At 30.5% G+C, this 27280-nt stretch overlaps 1 protein-coding gene across 3 annotated transcripts in view; it reads left to right on the forward strand.

Moving 5' to 3' along the window:
• Window positions 1-27280, forward strand: part of LOC113519903 (neural cell adhesion molecule 1-like) — a 144283-nt gene that overhangs the window by 84277 nt on the left and 32726 nt on the right. For all 3 annotated transcript variants that reach the window (XM_026905125.3, XM_031913169.2, XM_052900430.1), the window contains exons 5-8: window positions 1274-1384; window positions 14083-14289; window positions 15521-15666; window positions 17703-17853. In XM_026905125.3, coding sequence (XP_026760926.1) covers window positions 1274-1384; window positions 14083-14289; window positions 15521-15666; window positions 17703-17853 — 615 coding nt within the window. The remainder of the gene's footprint in view (window positions 1-1273; window positions 1385-14082; window positions 14290-15520; window positions 15667-17702; window positions 17854-27280) is intronic.

The raw sequence follows: 27280 nt of genomic DNA on the forward strand, positions 1-27280 counted from the left end.
GGCGTCATGTCGTATAGGGAGATAAAGGATATGGCCTGGGATAGCGCTGGCTGGAGGAAGATGCATGAATTAGTTGCACCGACAAGAGGAAACTCTTAAATGAAAAGAGAAAAACGGTTTATAAATACTCCTTATATTACTGTAAGGTTACGTAACAGAGTTTAAACTAAGGCTATGTATGTAATACTAGATAATTCTCGCGACTTCACCCTTATGAAATCCATTATGATATAGCATATGTCATGAACACCATAACCATAACCGTGTGTAAAATTTTGTTTCTGTCAACATTTTTGGCTGTGAGTTATATCAGTCAGTATCTTTTATGTAAATAACTAATCCTGATAATATTATAAATGTAAAATTTTCAAACTTATTTCTCAATTACATTTAAACGATTGTATACATATCTATGAAATGTCACACACTGACGTATCATTTAAAGATTGATTTTAAGTTATTTTTATCCATTTACGTAGGCGAAGCCATGGAGTATAGCCAATAGTATATGTTTTAAAAAGTCCATTTCAAATAAATTCTTAACTTTTATAATATTACAAAATGAATAATACTACAGTAAAGTACATAATAAAATTTAAACAAATAAAATATTTCAGAGTATATTTTATATATTTTCTAATGATATAGTGACAACTCGTAGGAAAGACATTTGGTAAACATAAGTCAATTAACGATTAAAATAAAATGCTCCCACTGTTTTATTTTCATGTACACAATCACAGGTCATTGTTGTATACGGGGCCGTCACTTGCTTATTTGATGAGTCCCGCTACTCATCGTTATTTATTCCCAACTTTGTCCCGCCCTTCACTTTTGTAAAGGATCACATACGTACGAAGATATTGTGTCCCTTACACATGTTTTTCTTATACCAAATTCCCAGTATTTTTGATGAGATCTTGCCTGAAATGTCAAGATGTACTTATATAAGAGGAATAAAAATGACTCAACAACTTTAGAATAGAATGTAAACATATTATATTGTGATTATAACTGTGGTGTTGACAACATTTTTAACAACAACAATTTTTTTTTTTCAACAAAAAAGCATCAATTTTTTTTTAGTTAAAAATATATGGATATATACATTTTATTTAAATTATCCAAATAATTTTCTAGTCCCCACCAGGTAGGCTGTAAATATTTTGATCCCATCTAACGCTCACATTTTTCTTATTAGACACTCATTAATTTATATTTAAGTAAATATAATTAATTATTCAAAAGATTAAAAATACATTGTTTTTTACAGTACCTCCACACCAACTAATGCTGTACGATAAGTCGGGCCGGGACGTGTCGGGAATCGTAGGACCACTTGAAGAGGGTAACGAACTCGTTCTCGTCTGCGAAGTAAGAGGTGGTAAGTATCTTAATATCACTTATTTGTTAGCAGCAAATACTACAATTAAATATAAAAATAAAATTTCATTAGAAACATTAGACTTTCTACAAGTGATCTCGTGTATGGAGATTTTTTAAAAATTTCTCACTACGTTAAAGAAATATAATGCAAGATTAAATGTTTGTATTATTCATGATAACAAAACAGTCGGCAGTTCTATTTACGTATTTACTTTTCTTATTTAACTTAGAATTATAAACAATCTAATAGAAAACAATATTTTTTGCCTATAAATATAAACAGTACCTTAGATAACACCTATTTGGTGATACCGATGGTACTGTCACTATGACGCCCAAGGCACTCTCCATGCAATACCATTCCTAAGGGTATTATATTTTCATATCCTGTACCCTTCCATACCTCAAATCGAATCAGAAGAGTGTTAACGGCAAAAACACGAGTGAGACAGAGGTAAACATGCAGATAACTTTCACACAAAGTCTCTCTCTGGTAGAATAGAAAGTATTGTTCATATTTCAGCAAAAATATGCTATATTATGATTGGCTTCACTCACGTGCATAAAGCACACGCGATTGCGTAGCATGGAACTTAAATTGCTGCGTAAAATTATGTGTAATTTACGTACCTACTACATTGTAAACTTTATTTAAATTTTGTTAGCCCTTTGATAAATTACCTAATTCACTTTTAATTCTCTTATCATAAATATGATTTATAAATAATAGACAAATAATATAGAGTAATAAGTACCTATAAGTAAGTAAGTAAAATATAACAATAATTACAAATAGTTATGAGAAAACATTTGAAGGCACGACCCTGAAACCCCTGGCCAGCGGCACTTTAGAAAACTTCAACACTTAAATTGGCCAAACCGAGAAACTAACTCCGGAACAATGTGCTTACTATAGCAACAAGGTGGACTTTACAATGGCAACTAACTATTTTATATATATTCTTTATTGTACATGTAAAAAAAGATACGCGATTAATTAAACATCTTGTTAGCAAGGGTGGGCTTATCTCTGACAGAGATCTTTTCCAGCCAACCTAATGCAATGAGAGAAAAAAACAATTAGCGGATAATCGTAAATAGAAAGTAAATAGGATTATAATAAAATAAACATACATAATTATACACATTTTTTCTGATAAATTCTGATGGATTTATATACTTTCTAATTCGTTTTGTGCAATTCCTTTAAGTACGTTGCCTTTAGTACATTATATAAGCAACTTACAATGAACAAAAATATTTTTTTTCTTTATCGTAAGTCGTTTTTATATAGATAGATAGGTATATAATATAGACAATACAAACCTTTAATTTAGATTGCACGTAAAATATAGAGTCATCTTATGCTTGATGCAAAACGCAGTATTTTAATCCTACCAATATGAACTGCAAGTAGCTACACGCATACACCACATCGTTCTTATCAACAAATAGACTACAATTCAAAAAGGAATATGTGTATTTATCTCTATACCTGTACATATTTATGTATAAAATGTTCATGCCACGTTTCAAAATTAATTTTACCAATATGCGTTATCGAAATCGGTGCGTCATCACAAATCACGACAATATCAGTCAAGGAATAAGCATAAGTTCTCCCCCAAAGTGGGAGATGAGAAATTAAAGCGATTACTTTGATATATCGCTGCTAAACTTGCCGATAAGTCACTCTGAGAGATCGGCTCCAAATGGCACCCGGTAAAGTTATCCATTGCCCCGGGGCGCGACGAGCGGGGGGAGGGATCACGGCTCAAACAAGAAATTATACGCCCTACTAGGCATGGTGTCTGAACATTTTACAAAATTTATATCAATGATTTCCCTCGCTAACTTTTCAGCTCGCATCATTTCCCAAAGGGCACAAAAATTAAGAACAAATTCTAACCAAAACAATGTATATAATCTTTAGACTTTCCCGTTGTTTTTTAAAAGACAAAATTAATGCAATAACAAAATATTATCCTTTACCTAGGATCCTCTTAGCGTTCATCTCACATCTCCCCTCCTGGCAAATGTAATATAACCATTACTAAAATATAAAAAACTGTCATGGCATAGTATTAATATAATCTACTGGTATTTTAAAATGTGTTTAATAGAACGCTTTTATAAATTTCCAAGATGTGTTTAAATCCAAGTTTCTAATGGAAGACAATATTTGATATAAATTATTATTTTGTTTTACATTTATACATAAGCTCGCTATCCCGCGGCCTTGCCCCCATTAATTAGAATATAAATTATCCTATCTATGTGTTAAATTAGGACAAGGCACATCTACATACGTACCAAACGTATTTTTTGTTGTAAAGATAAAACTTTGTATTTATGGTAAGTACATAATATAATTTATATAATCAGCTTTAAAACAGTTATTTATCATGTTAATTTTATCCCCAAAACACCCGGAACTTCGAACAAATCTTTGTTTTATTTAAGAAAATAATCGAACAAAAATATTTATATATTTATCCATATTTTATTTACAAATTTATTTAAATAAATTTGCCGACCAAAAGAAAATATGGTAATGATACTAATGCTTAGTAGCATTCTCTATTTTATTTGTGATTATTATTACTTTCTTAGTTTTACTTTTAAATCAATCTTCAAAAGTATTTTTTTACTTTATCTTTTTTATCTTTTTTTATTTAATATAATTATGGTATTATTTTTAATAAACACTGAAATTAAGTTCCATTATTACACATTAAGTTATAAGAGATATATGGAGGATTAATGTCAAGTAAATCAATTAAAAAGTACTAGTACTTGCTCATACAAACTTCCATCTCTACTTTTACACCCTTGGGGTTAGAATTTCGAAAAACACTTTTTTATTACTTATGTAAGTTACAAAAAGAATCAACTAAGTTTGAAATTTCCTAACTTTAGTAGTTTCGCCTGTGCATTGATGAGTCAGTCAAGATATTTCTAAACACCTTTATCCCTTTTTTAACAGAACAAAATTCAAACCCTAAGATTAAATTTTGAAAAATGCAGAAATTAAATTACATTATTTTTATTTAAGATTATTTATGGTAAATTTCAAGTACCTTTTGGTTAGAAAAATAATGTTATATAAATTTCTACCTTTATATTTATGTAGATGTCAAGTTACGAAAAATTTATAAAAGAAAAGTCATTAAAGAAACCTACTATCAAAATTTATTAATTCTGATTTTAGTGGATTCAGATGTATATTGATAAAACAGTCAATGAGGACTGTTCTCTTTATTATTTTAGTACAAGTGACTCGGCACGGCTTCGCACGAGTAGATAAAATCATCAAAAATAATATATAGCCTATGTTACTCAATGATAAGATAGCTTTCTAGAGGTGCAAGGATTTTTAAAATTCATTGATCGATTTTTCTTTGTAAATTTAGTACAGAAAGTTAAGAAAAATATAATTTATTGAAATACTCTTATGTTTATTTAATAATATTATCGTCAAATATTTATCTACTTTACCGAATAGTCGGTAATCGGGGGGAAAGGGATTGTTAGTTATAGAGGCTGAGAATCCCATTGCCAGCAATATACCCAACCAAGTCGACCTCCTCGCGGTTCTCCCTGGAAACTATCATGATTAATTCCTGATGAATTCATCATGATGGACTAACTGGCCTGTTTTCATTCTCATCTATCACCCTTCACTGGTGTTCCGCCAGCGTATCCCGTTAGCGCAGGCGGGGTTACCATACCATTTTCACCCATCAAAAAAAAATAGTAATCGAAAAAATTTAGGTATCTACCGATTGAAATTTTTCCGATCAACAACTTTTTCCACAGTCGAATTATCAGAATCGTAACGAATCACATCCTTAACTTTACTAAATTAAGAAGGTAAAACACGCAATGATAATAATCCTTAAAGCAACAATTTTAATGTTATACGCATATTAATATTTTGTGCGTATGATACGATGCTAAGTTAAAAGTACTACTTATTCGAAGCGCTTCTAATCTTCAGAAGCGCTTAATGTTTCGAGGTGGAATTATGCATAGCCCTAGGGATTAGCGGCTTGTCATTCTGTGTCGGTTTTGCGACTTTGCCGGATCATTTTCATGGTCGATGTTACGGACGCATAGATTGGCGAATAACAATTTACAAGAAAATAAATATGTTATTTTAATACATGATAATGGAATTGTAACGCCGTCTGCGCTAACAGTATATACTGGCGGGGCACCAGTGATGGATGGTAGGTGAGGTTAAAAAGGCAGTTCAGTTAGTCCATCGTGATGTATACATCTGAAATTCAGTCCGCTGGTTTCCAGGAGGGACCACGTGGAGGTCAATCTGACAGGATATATTGTTAAAAATAAGACTTGTAGTTCCTTCCCTTCTAATAAATATGTATTTGGTAACCGTTTTTGCTTGCATGGCGGTTTTCTTTTCTTTTTATATTTGGTAATAATTAAATAATTCATTGTTAATGGTCTTTTGTTTAAAACTCTGTTTGATTAATAATTGTGAAAAAGTTAGATAATCTTTTCTAAAACTTATAGAATTGTTACTGAACTTATATATTATAAATATAAAAGTAGGTTTATTTTTTAGCACCTTTATTGCTTGATAAATCATTAGGAAATTTGGTATAGATACTCATACTATAGGATAAAGATGTCTCTTTTTAAACCCGATTAGTGAACACTTTCCAGCCACACGAACGAAATCAGAGGTATCAGGTAGTAATATTATAAATATAACAGTGAGTTGCTTTGTTTGTTACCTCTTAACACCTTAACCACTTTAATAACCTTATAAATCATTACAAAATTTAAAACACGGCTATTATTTGGCATAGAGAAGAATATAGCTATATTTCACCATGATTAATTAATAAATCCTAATCACGCAATAGAAGTAAATGTAAATATATATATATATATATATATATATATATATATATATATTTATTTATTTCACATAATAAAACTTACAGCTATATAGGTTACAATTTAAAACAATCTTTGTGAGAAATTGGTGTCGGTACTAGGATAACCCGTCTTACAGATCACCAGGCTCCCCAACTCAAGGACATCTATTTTACTTGATTTGTAAAGGTAAGAGTATACAAGTATATACATAAATGAAATTAGAAAAAAAATATAATCTACGTGTAGAAGTTGCGAGTAAAGATTAGTCTAATAATATTTTAGTTATCTCTACTCAGTACTATAAGTGAGATATATCATTTAACTTGAAGCGATCGTTTGTCTATTCATCAATAACTCATTTAAGTTACGACCGCGACTTTATTACTTAGCTTCGACTTGTGGTATCTACCATTAGAAGCTGGAGTTACCATCTTGTTCCACATTAATTAATGTGAAGCAATATAATACTTGTATCTAAGTTCCTACTCAGAGTATTGTTGTTGAAACTATTTCTGGCTCTACTACCTACTATAGTTAAACATTGCATTGAAGTGTACAATTGACCCACATAAAGGCTTCTAAGTAAAATACGTACTATCGAGAAGTGAGTTAACAAGAATTGTACATGAATTGAATATAACCTTATAATTTTAGCTTAACTATTGATTATAGGAAATCAAGGTAATCAAATTATATATATATATATATATATATATATATATATATATATATATATATATATATATATATATGAATTTGATTACCTTGATTTCCTATAAAAAAAGAATTTATACATATCCATATTTTTGTAAACTAGTCTGTGTAATTAATTTTCAATAATATTCGTGTTTTTTACTGTTTTAAACACTTATAACTACAAAAATTTAGTTCGTAATTATTTATTTATTTATTTCATCAACTGGATGAACTTTACAGACTTATTATATAAATGTCCTAAGTAATTTAGGGAGAGTTTGTACAAAAGTTGTCTGCTTGGGTACCTCTGTCCCATTCGTGTTTCTACCGTGAAGCAGTTATGTTTGCATGGCTGTGTTTCGGTTTGAAGGGTGGTATATAGCAGTGAATTTACAGGGTACAGAGTAATAAAACCTGAGTCCTCAGGAATGGCATCGCATGGTAGGTATCATGGGCGAAACAGTATACTCTGTTATGTCCATGGTACTGCTCATATCTATAGGCGACGGTTACTACTTACGTCCGTCAGGTGGACCGTCAAAGTGTTTGCCATTCTAAGTTGTATAAAAAATTAGGGTGTTTAACCTGTCCAAGTACTAAATTTAATTAAAATCCGTCCAGTAGTTTTTGCATGAAAGAGTAACAAACAACCATCTATACATAGACACATGCTCACAAACATTCTCATTTATTTTCTTTTAATTAATTTATTTCATTTAAAATAGTAGTTGAAATAGGAGGAGTAGTTTTTACCCGTGACTTCGTCGCGTGAGCGCAATATATTGATTGACCGAGATAAAAAGTACCCTTAAAGTACCCGAATTTGTAGTGTACTAAAGTAGAGCCATTAAGGTGCCAGAAGGTTTTTTTATGGGATGATAATGAAATACTAACCCCAACTGCGCTATCGGTATATGCTGGTAGGTCACCAATAATGTTACATATATCCCTATATCATGAATTGTTTAGTAAAAAATTGCAAATGGACTTTTTTAATTAGAATCCTAAGTTACTTCGTGTTAGGGGGAAAGAGATTATTAGTAATGAGTTCTAACAGCCTCATTGCTAGCAATATACCCTATCAGATTAACCTTCACCCAGTTCCCCCTGGAATCCATCCTGGTTAATTCTTGTCGAATGCTTCACGATGCACTGACTTACCGGCCTGTATTCTCATCTATCATCCATCACTGGCGCCCCGGCAGCTTATACCAATAGCGTAGGCAAGGCACCATTCTATTTTCGTGCATTACAAAAAAGTTACTTCGTCTTTTATTTAAAATAATAAAATAGAACAAGTAAGGGGTAAAATCATGTCAGTTAGCCCATCATAAAAAAATTCAACAAGAATTTATAACGACGGTTTTCAGAGGGAATCGCATGAAGGTCGATCTGATAGGGTGTATTATTACCAATGGAGCCACTAGTTCCCATTACGAACAATCGCATTCCCCATCTTTTACCCGCGATTTCATCCACATAACCAGGTTTCATCGACTAAGATCAAAAATATTTCTCCACACCGTATAATACCTGTAATTTCATAATAAATGTCTAAGCCGTTAAGGTGTCAAGAAGTAACTAACAAACATACTCTCTTTCACATTTATAATATTAGTAAGGATTATCACTAGTTAAGATTCCGAACTAAATTGTTGTATCTTAAGCAGCAAGACTTTTAAAAGGAAATTACAGAATTTTAAATTTCGCTCAAAGTGGTAACGAAGTTTTGGTTATAAAAATCTAGTTTACATTTTTAAATGTTCTCTTTTACGTTTCCTAGTGATTGCGTTCTACTTATTACCTCATCTAGATAAATACTTTGTACACACAAAGATTTAATTGTTAGTAATTATTTTATACACGAATATACAACAGGCGAGCTTAACTCTGTAAGAGTTCTCTTCTAGCAAGCCAAAAGTGAAAAGGAGCGATAATTAGGTAGTATGCGTGCAATAAGAAGAAAAAATAGTAATGTAATTAATTCTAATCCACTCTCTTTCCACAATCATTAATGCTGGCCTCAGCGATACAAAATAACACTTCTTATTCCAATAATTAATCTGTGATTAAAAAAACTCGAAGTGGCGAGGCTTCGGCCCAATGATTTTTTAATGAAGACTCATTATAGGCACAGGAAACAACTGAAAAATACCTACTAGTATATTCCGAACTCCGAACATAGCGACAGCAAACAGACATTTAATGGCAACTAAGTGAACAAAGTGTAGTACAAGCAATACAAAAGAAGGAAAATTCGAAATAAAGTCCTATAACAAATCGCTTGCACAGCCTGGCAATAGTTCACTAATATCTATGGGAAGAAACCCATGTTCAATAGTAGGCCATTAATGGACGTATTATAGTTATGGCTGTGCAATATCGTTAATAGAAAGGTATAACCTTTGATATTGAGAGGGGTAGGTTGTACAAGCATTTTAAGGTTTCGGTTATTACCATAGATTAAGAATAGTACGAGTATTCTCTATCTTTGGTAATTGCTTACTACCACAGATTAAAGATATTATCTGAAATTTACTACCGATAGCATCACGTCATAAACTGTGATTGTGACTTATAAAAATCTGTACTTATACAATTATTTCTAAGTATATATTAAAAATTCCATTATCAATAAATTTCATGTTTGTATAACTAAAGTTTGCTATCGTATATAAGTTTATAAGAACAACTAAGTTTGTTGACGTAGAATGATCAATACGACCCACTGCGGTGACCATGTATTTTATTTTTGATAGAAAATTATTCAATAATTTTGATCCTATTGCAATAATTCTGTAAGTGTAGTGTAGTAACTGAATAAAAATATACTTCAATAATATAATGTACGCTATATTAATCTAAAAGTATATAGCTAACCCAAAACTCATTTAAGCAAACTTTTGTTATGTAAATTCCATTAAGAAAGGTATTAGTAAAACCTTTTTAGAAGATGCATAGGTTTATTAAAAATGTCATATTACCAAATCCACATGAATACTGATGAAAATTGTTCAAGCACTCTCACGATACCGATATATTATATTTCATTATAATTGAAAATTTACAATTTTTTTACTCTTATTACTTTTAAAAATATAAACGAGTCGGAAGTTATATCACATTACTAATTGTTCTATTAATACATAATTTCATTATCTCTAATCTCAGTGTGTGTTAAAATATCTTCTTTCGGCGTTCTCTATAAATAAAGAATATATCTTTTTGTTTTTTATTCCAAATTCTATATTTTACAGAGAGAGTGGTCACTCTATAACACCCATAGTAGGCCACGATAACGTAATTATGGCAGCGCCGCGCCCAAGACGTACCTCCGTGCTAGCTTTACTTTGTTCTACTTTATTCGAATATTAGGCCCATCGACAGATTGTTACACGATAAACTTTTGCATAATATTTCAAATACTGCAATTCATTCATTAACATTAAAATATCCTAACTACAAGAGACCGAGGAGAAGGGATTACCAATGCGGACTACCAATCCCATTGCTAGCAATATTCCCTGTTAGGTCGACTTCCACGTGGTTCCTCCAAGAAACCTTTATGCTGAACGTATTGTGTATTCATCACGATGAGCTAAATAATATAGCAATTAGCAGAGGGAGACTGCACAAAAGTCGTTTGCTAGGGCACCTCTGTCTCATACGTGTTTCTAGCGTGAAGCAGTTGTGTTTGGATGGCTGTGTTCGGTTTGAAAGATGGCAGTATAGCAATACGGCAGTGCATTTACAGACTACAGAGAAATAACACCTGAGTCCTCAGGATTGGGAGGTATCATGGGCGAAACAGTTTACTCTGTTATGTCCATAATACAGCTAATGTCTATAGGCGACGGTTACCACTTTCCATCAGGTGAACCGTCAGCTTGTTTGCCATTCTAAGTTGCACAAAAAAAATTCATTCACCGTTAGCACGGGCGATGTTGCCAGTCAATTATCATCCATTAAAAAAAGCTACGACAGTCCATTAGAGTCCCACTATTGGGCATAGGTCTCCTTATAAACGGATATAAATGCTGATATCATCATACTGGCGAAACGGCTTGGAATACGAGCGTACCTGTCTATATTTTATACACTGTGGAAAGATGTCATAAAAAAACGTTATGATACTCTTTGTAGATCCCCCTGATTATTATTCCTGGGGACTAGGATATTTTCCTTACTTAGCCACAAATTTCATTGTCTTTCCTTCAAATTAAAACAAATGTGCAAGCACAGCCGCTTTGCGGTAGCAACACCAGTGAAATAGGGGTAACGTTGTAGGTGAATTTCGTATAAGTACTGTTTTGTACCCTTTTCTTCTTGTGCACCCATTCTATATTATATATCGCATGAAAATAGTCATATGTAGTCGAAAACTAAATTTGCCTTTTATTAATTAAAGAAATAATGATGTTAAGCCCTTGAAACGTCATTAACAAGCAAGCTGCGGTTTCTAGCACTTCTGACAGCATACGACTATCTTGACACCGGTAATTGGACTAACTAACTACAGCGGTTAAAAGTTAAATAAACGACAATGTAACTAGGTTTGAACGAGTGCTATATTATCTCAACAAAAACTTGTTAACAACTGACAAGTGCTACAGTATAAAAATGCAGGTTATATTTGTTGAAACAAATAGTTGAAAATTTAAATAAAAAAATTAAGCTATAATTATACTGTAGGCACGTTATTGGCAATAGAACTACTCCGTATATCTGGTTATATAATAATGATACCGTAATATGATAATGATGGCATAATTTTGGCTCTGTGTTGTTTTAGTATAAAGTGTCAGGAATGTACAATGCATTTTAATTTTAAGGATATGTAGCCTATTGTTAGATAGGCGTATACGGACAAGTGATGCGGCAAGTCGTTTGTAGCACACTGGTTTATTACCGACAAGTAAATTATATATATAGTGGATGCAACCACTCACACATTCTTAACTATTACTACTAATACATAACACCTATTAGTATATTTTCCTTAAAAACCTCAATCATGCGAATTAGTTGTATGTATTATGATAACATATTGATGGAACTTACACACTGGCATTTTCTATAGTTGTACTCGTGCATTACTTTATAGTACGAGTATGCATTAGTATATAAATAATTGTACAGGTAAAGTTAATAAGTTAATTTAGAATATATCCTACTTGTTTACTAAAGTCAATTAAGATATTTAAGATAGATTGAATGACAAGCATTTTTAAAAGCTTTTTTATATATAATATTAGAATATTAATAAAAATTTGCTATTACATACGCATATAAATTAGAACTAAGAAACCCAATGAAATATACCACTTGTAGTTTGCGTATCAAGATGAAACCAACACCATATTTTATGTTACACCTTTAAGAATACAACTATGAAAACTGCTTCCAATTTGGTGTAATAGTTTTTGCATGATGCCAGAACAAACATATAGATAGACAAAGTTTCTAAGATTTTATCAATTCTCTCGTATAAATTTTTCTTAAATATTTTCCATGTATCAGTTATAATTGTATTATAATAGTACGATAAGATACTTGTACCTAATTTATATTTTTAAATTTAAATATTGTTTATATTTTCACTTAATTTCGATATATCATCATCATAATATTTTATTAATACACTTGCCATATTAAAAATCACAAATCAAATTAGATTATAATTAATAAAAAATATACACCTACATTTACTTCAATTTAATTTGGTACTGCTAAAATCATTGACAGAATTCATAATTTATATTTACGAAAGCAACTCAATTGTGCCATTGTGCCGATTTAATTTTATACAATCTACAATTTGATTTCATAGAAATTATTTATCGTCTTCTATTAATAAAATTTTAATGTGCTCTTCAAATACAATTAATATATATTTATTAAAGTAAAGAATTAGTATATATTACAATGAAAATTGAAAGTAGCGCCAGTAGGTTATAAGGTAAACTAGATTCACTATCTTTTCTCATTTCTTGTTTGTATATATATATATATATATATATATATATATATATATATATATATATATATATATATATATATATATATATATATATATATATTATAAGATTTATTAATTTAAATATAAACTTATACAAATTATAATTAAAAAAAAACCCAAAACTTGGATAGTCTTCACGAAAAAAAATTATTAATGTTTGTGGTGTGCTGCGATAAATGAAATGACTGAATAAAGAACAAATTCATTTTTTTAATTTGTATACCCACAAATGTTTTTGGACAAAGTTTTGGTAATTATTTTCAACATCTATTTATACAAATAATTGTATTAAATTCGAAATAAATAATCTAATCTAAATAACAGTAAACCCATTACATTTCGCAATACAATAATATTATTTGGCGTTTCATTGTTTCCGCCTACCCTAATAAGAGACAGGTGTGACTGATATGTATGTATAATCATAAACAATGTACATCTATGGGATGAGTCTTAGACAACTTATAAACATATATATAAAAAAATGCAAACAAATTTAAAAACACATACCGTGCCGAATCTATTTTGCTGCTACAGGCAAAAAAATAAAATGTGTCGCCCTTTTATAATGAACATTCTATTCTATATGTTAGTAGACAAATTTGTTTTGCAATTATCGCCGATATTTGTGACATATCGGAAGATGAGGTGATATTAAACCGCTATATCACTAAATTCTTTATAATGAAAGCTAAAACGTTGTGAAAAATGTGCAGTGGAAAATAGTTTTATAGGTTTGAAGGTTTCGGTTGATGATAACATTCCTAATTGTACGTAGATATATAAACATTTTTTTTCATTACTTATAATAAATTATTAGCTTAAACATAGAATGCTAGTATTTATGTACGTAATTGTTACTTTAACTGCGACTTCACACGCTTAATTAAATTTTATTAATTTCCCTCAAAGGTACACGAATTCGATATTTTCCTAGGACACCTTTGTTATTTGACCTCCTATTTATATTTATACAAAAAAAAATCCCCCTCGCTTCATTGAACCTGTAGAGGGACAAGCTATTCGAATTTTAAAATTTTATTTATATATTTTTTTATTTATCCATACAGGCCGGCCAGCTCCAACTGTGATATGGCTAATAGACGGGAACCCAGCGCTTCAATATGTCAACGAGAAAACAGATACACATGTGGTTGTGAACAAACTAGAGCTGCCACATGTGAGAAGAAGTCACCTAAATACAACCTTCAAATGTCGAGCATCGAATACTAACCTTGTTAGTCCACAAGATAAGACTGTGCGATTGGAAATGAACTGTGAGTAATACTTTATTTTATTTGTTTTTATACTTATTATTAAACTAAAACATTTAATACTATTACCGAATCCATAGATATGTTAAATAATCACTTACCATTGTAGCAGTAAATATTTTTTATTCTCGATCTGGACTAACTGGTTTAGAATATATTTGTATATATTCATTTTCTTTGTTGCTTATATCACAAACTATCTACCTAAATAGATACTTACAATAACTTTTATTAACATTTTAAAATGAATAATTATATAATAGCTAACCCAAAGTTATTTAAATTACCAAAAATCTGTGAATTAAAATTAATAAGTATTAATAATACGAGATAAATACAACAAAAACAATAACTTCTTTGAATCTTAATATGTATACATCCGAAAAATGCTGGCATAATATAAAATATTTATATTATTATTTCAAAGATTCTTTTTATAATTTGGATAAAGGTAACCTTTTTAATCTGTAATTCAATATTCGAACTTTCCAATGAGTATTTTAGCATGAAATTAAATATGTATTGATTTTATGTGTATATTATTAATTCATAAATAACACAACTTTAACGTAAACAAACTACTAAGAACTTGTAACACCATGTTCATATAAGGGGAATAAGTTAATAAGAACATGTCTATCGCCCACTGCTTAGGTACTTACTATTTTTAGATCCCTATAAAAATGACGATCTGATAAGGCAAACGGGCCATGTGTAAAAATAAACTTAATATCAAGTTATATATAATAAGTAGGTACAGATATGAAATGTTGTGTTGTAAAGTAAAACTGTGTAAGTACTTTTTGTAAGTGAAAGTTTTTTATTCGATGAAAATAGAATAGTAATTTCACCAGTGCTATTGGTATTATTAACAAAATACCAGTAGAAATGATAGATTAATATGAAATCTGTTTAGTCAGCCCATCGTGATTATTTTTCCAAGAAGTAACTTACTACATTTATGGTCTTACAATAGTCCAATCTTTTATAGCAGTTACATATTATAAATATAATAATGTAAATACGTTGTATAACTACATGCAGTAATAAACAGTTTGCGAAGAACAAGTTAAATAGATGTATATATATATATATATATATATATATATATATAAACCTGCGCAGTAGACACTTTTATATATAATTATTTTACTGCAGTAGTCACATGATACAATATTTTTATTGAAGTTATTTACTAATATACAAATTAACAGCACTCCTGTCTTTCTTCCAGTGAAACCAACAAGAGTTGAAATTCTAAATAAACCAACTTCATTATCATCAGAACGGTACGTGAACCTCACTTGTATTTCGGAGGGTAGTCGGCCTCCTGCACAACTGACATGGTACAAGGACAACAGAAAATTCAGAAGAGGAAAGGTATAATTATTTGAATATAATAATAATATTAATAGGTTTCGAGACTTTTCGTAAAGGCTACAGCATACGATTCTTCAAAAAGGGCGTAATAAGATTTTTTTGAGGATCAACAATACGCGCGTGATATCCCTGGTGTTGCAGACGTCCATAGGCTACGGTAACTCCGTTTACCATTAGACGGGCTGTAAGCTTGTTTGTCAGGCAAGTAGTACAAAAAAAGGTAAAAAAAATATCTTATGGTACATCACATCGTATCATACGTATATCACATTTCTTTGCTACCTATTCTTATGGTATGATCAATATGCATTTCAATTATTTCTTCTAGTTTAAACATAAATTGTTTACAATGGAAAAATAATGAGGCGTGAAAACACAGTTTTTTTTTTCTCTTTTAACGCAATTCATTTATTTCGATGTTACTTCATATTGAAACATATTTAGTTTTTATAGTAAAAATAATATCATCATTCTTTTGTAATTTTCATGTACTATAGAAAATAGGTATTTTTTTCATTGTCTTTGTAAAATAATCTAATTTAATTCCAAGTTTCAAATTCGTAGGTCTAATCTAATAGACAAATATCAAAAGGTATATATCTTTTGATATTCAATCGGTACTTATCTAGTCTATGACAAAATACTTAAAACTTTGAAAGTGGATATTTTGTGATAGTGTTTTGTAATTTAGAAGTTTAGTCAAGTACTTACCTACTTGCGAATACTTTTGGTAAAATAAAGGCTCAGACTTATAGTTTGATCAATGAACAAGAAAAAGGGGACCTTCAAAGTGGACTAAGATGATGGAGAAAAGGGTGGATCACAGATATACATTTAAATACGAGTAGCTTTTAGAACACAATATGTTTTCTTACTACATTTTGACTCTGATTTCCAATGGATGTTTCAACTTGTGCACTTAAATACTTTTGTGCATTATTTTTATACGTATAGCTATTTAATCCCATACTAAGTATGGCTTGAACTATGGGTTCTTAACAACTGATTGAAGTATGTGTAATATATATTAAAATCTATTAAAATGCTTACTGAACTGCTTGTATTAAACATTTGTATCAAAATTATATACATTTATTTAACGATTTCCGAAACTCATAATTATAAATAGTATCAAATTGAAGGCTTTTGATAGTAGGTACATAGAATTTCTAATTGTAATTAATTTAAGCCTAAGCCTGTCTGTTATTTGAGTCGGTGGGATGGTAAAATAGTCTAGTCTTCTCAAATAAATGATAGTAAATAATTTCTAAACTTTCGAGGGAACATAGGTACATAGATCAATATTATCAATTTCATGTTATTTTTTAATGGATGATAATGGAATGGTAACCCCACCCGCGCTATCGGTATACACCGGCGGGGCACCAGTGAAGAATGATAGGTGAGGATGAAGTAGGTCAGTTAGCCCATCGTGACGAATTCAACAAGAATTGTTCACGATGGTTTTCAGGGGGAACCACGTGGAGGTCGACCTAATAAGGCATATTGCTAACAATGAGGCTGTCAAACTCCATTAATAACAATCCCTTGCCCCTCAATCTCATGTTATTAGGATATGTTACTTAAGCAATATAGTATTGAAATTATATCTAAATATATTTTTTGTTCATCTCATTGCATAGTGACTAATTACAATATAATATATGAGCATTTTTCTACTACATAAAATATCGTAATAGATTATTTGACAAACTAAAGCCAATATATTAATACATTAGAAAAAGGACTCAAAATTTAAATATATTAACATGAATTTGCAAATATGTTCTCTAATCTAAAATCTAATCAAAAATAATAATATTTAAAAATAATTTTATTACAACTCTAATCAAGTTACTATGTATATTCTTCTTATGTTAAGAGACCTCTTTTTGACAATACTGCATTAACGAGTTGATACAATGATCAATATTTTATTGTTAAAATTGAACTTTCTAAAACTCTTTTCAACTTTATACCTCTTTTTTTTTGCATTGACTGCATTTTTTAATAAATTAAATATATTATTATTGTAGATAACAGAATCACAAAACGAGACATGGGTGAGCAGCTCCCTACAATTTATGCCTATGCCAGAAGACGATGGGGTACAACTCAAATGTCAAGCAGACAACAGCGCACTTCCAGACCAGAGTATAGAAGATTCATTCAAACTTGATGTCGTATGTAAGTTTAATATGAGAATAAGTTATCCACCATACAGTGTTTAAAATTTCAATCTACATACATCATTAAGGTGGGCCGTATGCTTATTTGCCACCTCAGTGGTATAAAAAAAAACTTAAACACAGTATTTTCGACAGACTTCAAAAATGGCGCTGAAAAAATATATTTACGACATGCCGATTTTTTATATTCAGTATACGTTTGTAAGTACGTATGTAGGTTTATTTATTTATTAACACTTGATTGCACCAGTTAAATATAATAAATACTGTGAATGTTAATGAGGCGTGATACGAAAGACGGCCTTATTTCTAAGCAATTTCTTCCAGACAACCTTTGAGTAGAGGACATTGAGAAAAAAGACAAAGTGTAGGTGGCGCACTATTATATAGTCACTAATATATAGATACGTATAATTATATAAATATACACATACTTAATAGCACACATACAACAGGAGAGAATGATGGAGGAAAATGTTCTTAGTGATCAAGCAAAATTGAACTATACACTAAATAGGCACTACACCTAAATAAAAGGACAGTAAAACTTAAATCTTTTTACGATATACACGTTAACTAAACTTACTCAAATGAATGCAAAAATTTCGACTACGCTTATACTCGTGCATGGAGACTTACCATTATACGTGTTCAGAAAGTAATTCGAAAGGGATAATTGAGACCAAAGTGATTTAACATCTATCCAGGTAAACCTTTCCGATAACACTGTAAACTAAATGTATACTTTATGATATTTTCTATAATAACAATAGTTATTTTTAAAATAGTATATATACAATAATATACGTTTAATAAACTTTTGAATTTAAAAGGAATATTTTTAAAATTATATAAAAATTTCACGTATACATCTTTTACCGGCTAGTTCAATTTTATTACTTATATAAATGATAAAGATATTTGAATATATAAAACCACTTTAAATATCTCTCTAGTTATAAGGATAAATGTTAAGTGTCCTTTTTTTGCAAAAGGGTTATCTGTGCGTATGTAATATATTCCACGCGCTAGCTACGTTTGAACGTTGAATGTAATCACAAAGACAATCTAGGCTTGCAAAAAACATGTTATCTAGGTCGATCTTAGGAATGGAATTACAGACTGTCTAAAGATATTGATCTAGTTCAGTAGTAAATTTTCTGTCCACGAATGCCTGTTCCGTTTTTACTGAAAATAACAAAAAAACGATAAACGATATTATTTCGTATTCTGCCTACAAACTATTTCGATTTAAAGACAAACATAGTCTTTTATATAATTATCAAATTAAATGTACAAACCACTAATTAGAATATTTAATTATCTTGTATATATTCAATCGATTTGTGATCCATAATGTACACCATTTGGATTCTCTGTAAAGCAACTTTTTTCTAACTTCAAAATAAAAGCACTTACTGCCGAGAACCTGTTATTTTCAATCGTTCATTATTTAGTAACTTTCATAATGTTTAAATTGGCCACTTTCACTTTTTCATATAAAAATATAATAATAAGTATATACCTAGCTACGCATTATATAATTTTATATTATATTTTATATTTTCTGTGGATAGTTTTTTTTACAAGAAAACGTGAAAGTGACTATTTTCATTAAAACTTTAAGTTACTAAATTATAGCCTTACATTATAATATATATAGTAGGTATTAGTGGAACTCCCCCTCCCTTTATGGGGAGGCCTATGTCCAGCAATGGACAGTTAACGGCTAGTATTATACAGTACAATATATGATAAGATCTTAGAGTAAAATGTACTCGTAAAACCTAACTTCAGATTCAACATAACATTTGATCATGAAAGAGTATCTAGAATTGAGACTGACTTCAATTTAAAAAATCTCACTCAATACAATAAAATGCGAAAATATCGGTTGTCACCCGCATCATGCGACAATGCGCGGAATATAGGTATTCTCATTCCACGAGCCCCTTGGATGATTTACATAAATATTCCATCTATTTTTGTTTTCACACTCTTTATAAGAATTATTCGCATCTAGCTATTTCAACGCTCATATAAATCGACCCCAATCTCGTGCTAATGATTGCAATGACACAATTAGCGTTACTTCTTAATTCTCAAGACTCGTTCCCTAAACGAATATTGCTACAAAATAAGCAATAAAGGAGCTCGGCTTAACCAGTTTGCACATCTCTAACATCGTTAAGCTTAATTATCATTGCTACTTAAGCACTCGCTCAGCACACCCGCCCTTGAGCGTTACGACGACACACTGTCTTCGCGAGTAGGTTTTTAAGCGTGACAATCAAAACAGAGTGTTTGCAGCATATTTATACATCTGTTGTTTAAATGTAAAGTAACATTGTAAAATTTTATTACGTTGATGATAATAAATTATTAATAAATTTTAATTTCACTTCCCTTTAATATTTTCAGCGTAGTTTCGTGCATAAATAATGGATGGTGTGGTGAAATTGATTGATAATAATTAAATCTCTGAATAAATATACGAAATGAAATATGCGTGGGTAAATGAAATTATGCCGTGTGATCCCGATATAGAATGGGCCACCTTTTCTTTTTACGTGGGTGTTGTAACAAGCGACTAAGAGAACTTAATGTTCGAGGGATGAACAGCAATGTCCCTCTTAGAACATCACCAAAACCTAACTGCAATTGTCAATTCACTTATCAAGGTTGACAACTACTGGCAAAACCTTCTTTTTGGGGGAAGCCTATGTTCAGCAGTGGACAGTAAACGGCTATTATGGTGATGATAATGAAATGAAATTATAAAGAGATTTTTCCAAGCAGAATGGAATGTATGTATCTATCTGTGAACCTACTCACCTATTTAAATTTAAATAACAATAAATTTCTTTTTAAAATGTGCATAATATTTAACTTACTAACATTGGATGATTTAAAACTTTGGTTGCTGAACATCTAATTTTATTTTTAATTTTCTTGCCATTTTCTTATGGTTATGTATTAGGTACACAGAATTCTCCTCTGTTCCTACGTCCCGACCGTATGTTATACTAACGACGCACAGGTTAGATTCAGCAAAATCTGAGTTCACAGAAATCGTAGGAATCTCATGGGTATTCATTTAGGAAAACGTCTTCTATGTTACTTGAAACTTATCGTTAAAGTTGGTAAGGTACTTACGTCGAGTGAAATAGGAACACCACACAATTAACAACGAACTTAGTATTTTGAGTGTGCCTAGTTTTAGTGTACTTTTTTTATGGGTGAAAATGGTATGGTAATGGTGACTCCGTCTGCGTTAATGGGATACGCTGGCGGAGCACCAATGAAGGGTGATAAATGAAAATGAAAACAGGCCAGTTAGCCCATCATGATAAATTCATCAGGAATTAACCATGATAGTTTCCAGGGGGAACCGCGAGAGGTCGACCTGGTTGGGTATATTGCTAGCAATGGGATTCTCAATCTCCATTACTAATAATCCCTTTACCCCAGTTTTAGTGTACTTCATTTCACTTTTTCATTTGACCATGATTATTATAATCTATTTCTAATACTAGACACGAATCTCTCTTAATTAGACATCAGCATAAATATAAATTCTTTATTTTTATTCTATCGACTTACTATTGAAAGTCTCTATCATCGCATTGAAGATTTATTATATAAAACTTTTTATGGTAAATAATATGCATACAATATACTTCTTAAGCATGTTTACGTAAACATTTGAAAAAACTTTAGACTGAATACTCCCTCGTTCACTGTTCTTTCAAATATTTGCATGCATATACGATTGTGAATGGTTTTATATATATAAGCTTCATTACTTCATTCTTACGCGTTGACAGACTAGTGTTAGCAGCAGGAGATAGGAATGAGAACATTATAAAAAGATGTGGTACTTGAGTCTGATTTATTTTCATGTTTACTTTTTTATCGATATGATTTTTCATTACACGTACTAATATAAACCTGATTTTGGCACTATAAAAATCTGTACGGACTTATCAGTCCCACTTATACTTCTAATTTAAGCAGCTACATACTTGCTGCTTGCTTGCTTACATGAGTGTATTTCACTTTTAAAATCAAAAGCGAAACATAAAAAACAAAGATCTCAGTAATGGGTATTGTTTTGCTATCTATAGGGATTATTCTCTTTGTTATTTGTTAACCCCATATTAATTTCTTTACGAAAAGAAGTTGCTCTTTTTTATGGAACAAAACCTTAAAATTTATTTTGTTTCTTAATCTTCGATATTCTTAGAAGATATTTAGTTTCAAAGATACTATCACTGGAATTTTGATCGTTAGGTTCAATCTTGGAAACTCGGTATATACAAATAAACAATTCTAAGCTGTATACAACACAAAGCTCTACTTTCGAACTAGACTGACGGTTGTGCCTTTACAACTTTACCGGTGACAATTTATCCAAGGAACTTTTACTTAATTCTGTCTATTTTAAGCCTGAAGGTGACTAGAGCACTAACTCGACCAATGACACCGTCTGTCTAAAGGATTAATATAGCTTTGTATTCAGTTGTCCTATAGCCACAGGCGTATTATCTTATTTTGATACCAAAATATGACGGTCAAGCCGCCGTACAATAGTTAGTTCTAAAAGGAAAATTACTTGAAAATTTTGCGACTTACGTTATTTATAAATCTATAGAAATGTTTTGTTATTTATAAATCTATAGAATGTTTCAATTGAATGTTGTAAACAAGTGGGCGTAACAAAATTACAAAAATTCAACCGTTAAATATCTGTAGTTAAATAATGTTGAATAGGTTTTGACGTATTGTGCTGTCGTTATTGTAGTCCATAATTAAAATAAATCTATTAAAATATATTAAAATTCTTCATATCAACTTATAAATATATCCGAAAAAATATTAAGAAAGAAATAACTTCTACTTAATCTATAAAACATAAATATAATATAGTAACTGCATTTTATATTCATTAAACAGTCTCTATGTGACAATATTTCCAACTTTAGCTTCGTGAACAAACATTTGGAAACGACTTTACGAGTGGTCCGGAAAGGTTAATACCAAAAAGTTTAATACACGCATATCTGTTTAAACATTGGCCGAGCGTAACTCAACGGTTAACTATGTAATTGCACGTAACGGGGATTGTCAACATTTTCAAACAGTCCCTATGTAATAGCATTAAGCGCTCATGTGCTGACAAGTCGCTAAAATGTAATTAAAACCTTGTTCCATCTGGAGTCCACAACATCAGTTAACATCCGTTGAGGACAGACCAAAAACTAATTGACTCGTGAGTGGGGATAGGACATCCCACGTTAGTGACGTTCCAAGCAAATGTCGATAAGATTAAATATTAAAAAAAAATCTGAAACATGAGTACGTAATTTCAAACTATCTCTCTCAAATAAAATAATTTCGTAAAAACGAACGAACGTACTAAAAAAAAATGCAGTTAAATATCAAAGAACTTATAATTTAATTACTATTTATAAGATATACTTTCTGTATTTTAGATATATTGATTACATTGTGTATAGTATATTATATATTATATTTAATGTAATGTATTATATACTATTACTTTACTAAATATTCGCTCTCATGAAATATACAAATTAATGTCACATTCAGAGTATCACTCAGAAAACCGCAACGTTACAACACAGTAAAGTTATGTGAAGAGGTTCAAGTATTGAGTATTCGTAAATTGTTCAATTTTGCAAGTAACTATATACAAATATGCAATGAATCTTCCTACATATAATGACATATTATAAAAGCCAATTCATAAACTCCTTATCAACGAAATATCTCTTTACACGAATTTACAATGAAATTACTAAAATGAATGACATAAAATGTAGCTAATTAATAATTGCAAAAAAAATGTATTCATGGACTATAAAAGTCTTGGTCCGTTGAGAATACAGAAAAATCATATAAAGCACAATATAATTCAAAGAACGAAATATGCAGTCTTCCATCTTTTTACAAAAATATACAGACGTACACATAAACACACACGCACACACAAACACACATACGTACATACAGACACACAAATATATGCATACCAAAACTCATACTAAACTAAATATAGTTTAAATTAACTCTGTTCGCTGCACTTCCTTGCTTTGACTTCCACGAAACAAGCTTTGCCAAGTGTGAAGTCAAAGCTATATTGTGTCATACATTAAATTTGTTCAGTGAAATAAAGTTATTCATGCATGCAATAAATTTATTTTATCGATGATGAGTATCATCACTAGTTGTATGCAGATTGTACATCGTCTATCTCTATAAGGATTTAGATCTTAAACTTGTGTTTGTCTTATTTTTACATTTAAATTCATTATTTCTTAATAACTTTTCTATATCTAATATATTATATGTTAAAGTGATTTAATATACGTATCTGAATTCATTAATTTTATATTTATATATATATATATGGGAATTAAGGTGTTAATGCTAATTAGTCATAGATATGAAACTATTATAAGCATTTTACTAAAATTTCATCCTAACCATCTGGACGAGTGGCAGCGTGCGTTTTTCAAGGCACTTTCTTCCACGCACAACCACTATTTAGAATCAACTTCCAGCAACAGTATTTCCGAACCGATACGACAACATAACCTTCAAGAAAAGAGCATATTCTTTTTTTTAAAAGGCCGGCAGCACACCTGCAATGCCGATAGTGTTGTGGGTGATCATGGGCGGCGGTAGTCACTTACCATCGGGTGAGCTGCATACTTCTTTGCCCCCAGAATTGTAAAAAAAAGTACCTCAATATATTTCTCATGTGAGCATATGAGTTGTAGAGATTTTTATGAACAAATAAGTACTCAACGGGCGCCGTCAATCCATGAATCTCTTCTATCCAAAATGAAAATATTACCTCTTATTCTTTTGCCGTAGAACAATATGTTTCTTCTTTTACACCATTTCTTTTTCAGAAATTATGTTACGTTATTGGTGCCATAAAGTTATTAAATAAATAAATTAAAAATGTCATCCACAGTGCGTGATGAAGTCAAAAAGTGTGCCCTCCTTTATAAGACTATAAATGTCAACAACATCATTTGTTTGCGGGGGACCACAAATAAGCCAAATGTACAAAATCTGATTCGATTCGACGTCGGATAAAGAAGTCCAATTACAACTTCAAACGCCCCTAACAATTTTAATTTCTCGGTTCGCGCTTCGCTCGTTCTACAAAGGCGTTAAATAATTCTTCAACGGGAACGGTCATTTTTCGAAAAGCACAAGGAAACACGCTGACTCTATTACGACAGAGGAAATTAATTTCCAAATATAAATAAATTCTATTTACTTCTGCTCGGCGAACCATAACGCATTTAGAACGGGGAGAATTTCACCGTTTTCGCTGCGAATCGTTTTGGCAACAATTTAAACGGAGAAATCGTAAATGTTTATTTGGAAGAAGTTCCTTCGGTTCCGTGGCGACGTCGTTATAGCACAATAATGGCCAATAAAGTGTCAACGTCTGGTCCTGCCGCCAGATAAGTAGCACCTGGAGCTATCGTCCCCACGAGTTTACAACAAAATCCATATAATCAATCCTTATGAATCCTGAATCCTGTAACAAACATTATTTACTCATTTACGCTATTGATACTATTTGCTCATTATATATTAAGATTGCCTTTCATAAAAAACTATAATATGTTTATATTCATATACTTATATTTACATATACACAGATAAAAATTATATTATTATATTATACTATTTTTAATTACTTCTGTAATATAAATATGAATAATTATAAACTACAGAATATATTAAATAACTATATAATACTAATAACAATTACGATATGAATAGATACACACCAATACTTAAATATTAAATATGCAGAAAATACGTAACTATCGTGATACAATTTCAATGACTGGATAAATTCTTAGACTATTTCTAATATGAAAAAGTGTTGTCCTCCTCTCGCCTACTTGCTGTGCCCAACAGAGTCCATAATTGAAGTTGAAATGTTATCTACTAATTATATTATGGAATGCAACAAGAAATAAATAAATAAATAAAATAAATAAATCATCATGGTCTCACAGATTGCAGTCTAATAAATCTACTAAATAAAAATTAAAATACCAAAAAAAGTTTTTCTTTTGGGATTTTATTTGGAATTTTCAAAATTTTATCAAGTAAACTCGTAAATTCAATGACTGTAAAAGGAAAAACCCGTAAATATAAATTATATATTTTTATAATTGTTGTCCCTTACACTATCTTTTTTTTAATTTTAATATATCCAACGATCTTCAGCTCATATTAAAAAGTTAAAGTGGATTATTATGCGTCAAAATGAACTAGTATAATCACATATTCTAAAAATTTTCATGCAATAAATATCAAAGTATATCAAGCATCTAACTCAAAACGAGTTGGAGTTTTCGCCCTTTCCTCTAGAATAGCTTAAAATCATAAAAATGAAATTACTTTTGTATGCCAGACAGGTACTTTTATGCTCCGCATTTCGGACACTGCATTTTCCATACTAGGTACATATTCGACATTATGTATTCGACTCGTGGAAACCTTCAAAATACCTATTGTCTCGAGTTTAGAACTTTATATAATTTATACAGATTCTCTCGTATATTTTATATGAATTTATTTTTTTTTTCTTTAATGCTTGAAGGTGTTGGCAGAAAAAAGTTTCTGTTTATCTTTACACTAAGTTAGTACAACACGTGGTAGGTGTAGAATGCTAAAAGGCTCTATTCTTCTTACTTCCTGCATAAGAATCTAAATTACTAAGAAACATTTTATTATTTGGGTAATTAAAAACATTATACCTATTTCTATTAACTTATTTCTTCATCCCTTCGATGTTTATTATAATTAATATGTGTTGACACAATTAAATTAAATATTCTGACACTGTTTTGGCCTACATAACAAAATGTAATTGCAACACTTTCTCACTCGAACGCTCGCAAAACAATAACTTCTGTTTGTAATCTGATAGTCCTTTGTTACGTCTACACTAAGTACAAAACAATAAATAATGTTATTGATCTTATGTCTTAGAACTAGTCTAAATAATACTAGTTGAAATATGAAATACTGTTGGTTATATGTTTTATTCCACATGTAGAGCGAAATCGGCTTTGCGGATTGCCTTTCATCTGCTGCGTGATGATATTGTGCATTGCTATAACGCTTACATATAACCACATTATTATGCAGTATCATTTTGTGCAAACTTATTAATCAAAGCTTTAAGCTTTGATTACTCCCATAACAATAACTAACAATGTAAAACTAATATTTTAAAAGTTTTTAAAAATGTTTGGATATTTATTACTCAGTTATGTCTAAATAGTTATAATTATTATTAGACAATATATATATATATATATATATATATATATATATATATATATATATATATATAT

The sequence above is a fragment of the Galleria mellonella genome, unplaced genomic scaffold, assembly GCF_026898425.1.
Source record: "Galleria mellonella isolate WM207_F2 unplaced genomic scaffold, CSIRO_AGI_GalMel_v1 utg65, whole genome shotgun sequence".
Classification (NCBI taxonomy): domain Eukaryota; kingdom Metazoa; phylum Arthropoda; class Insecta; order Lepidoptera; family Pyralidae; genus Galleria; species Galleria mellonella.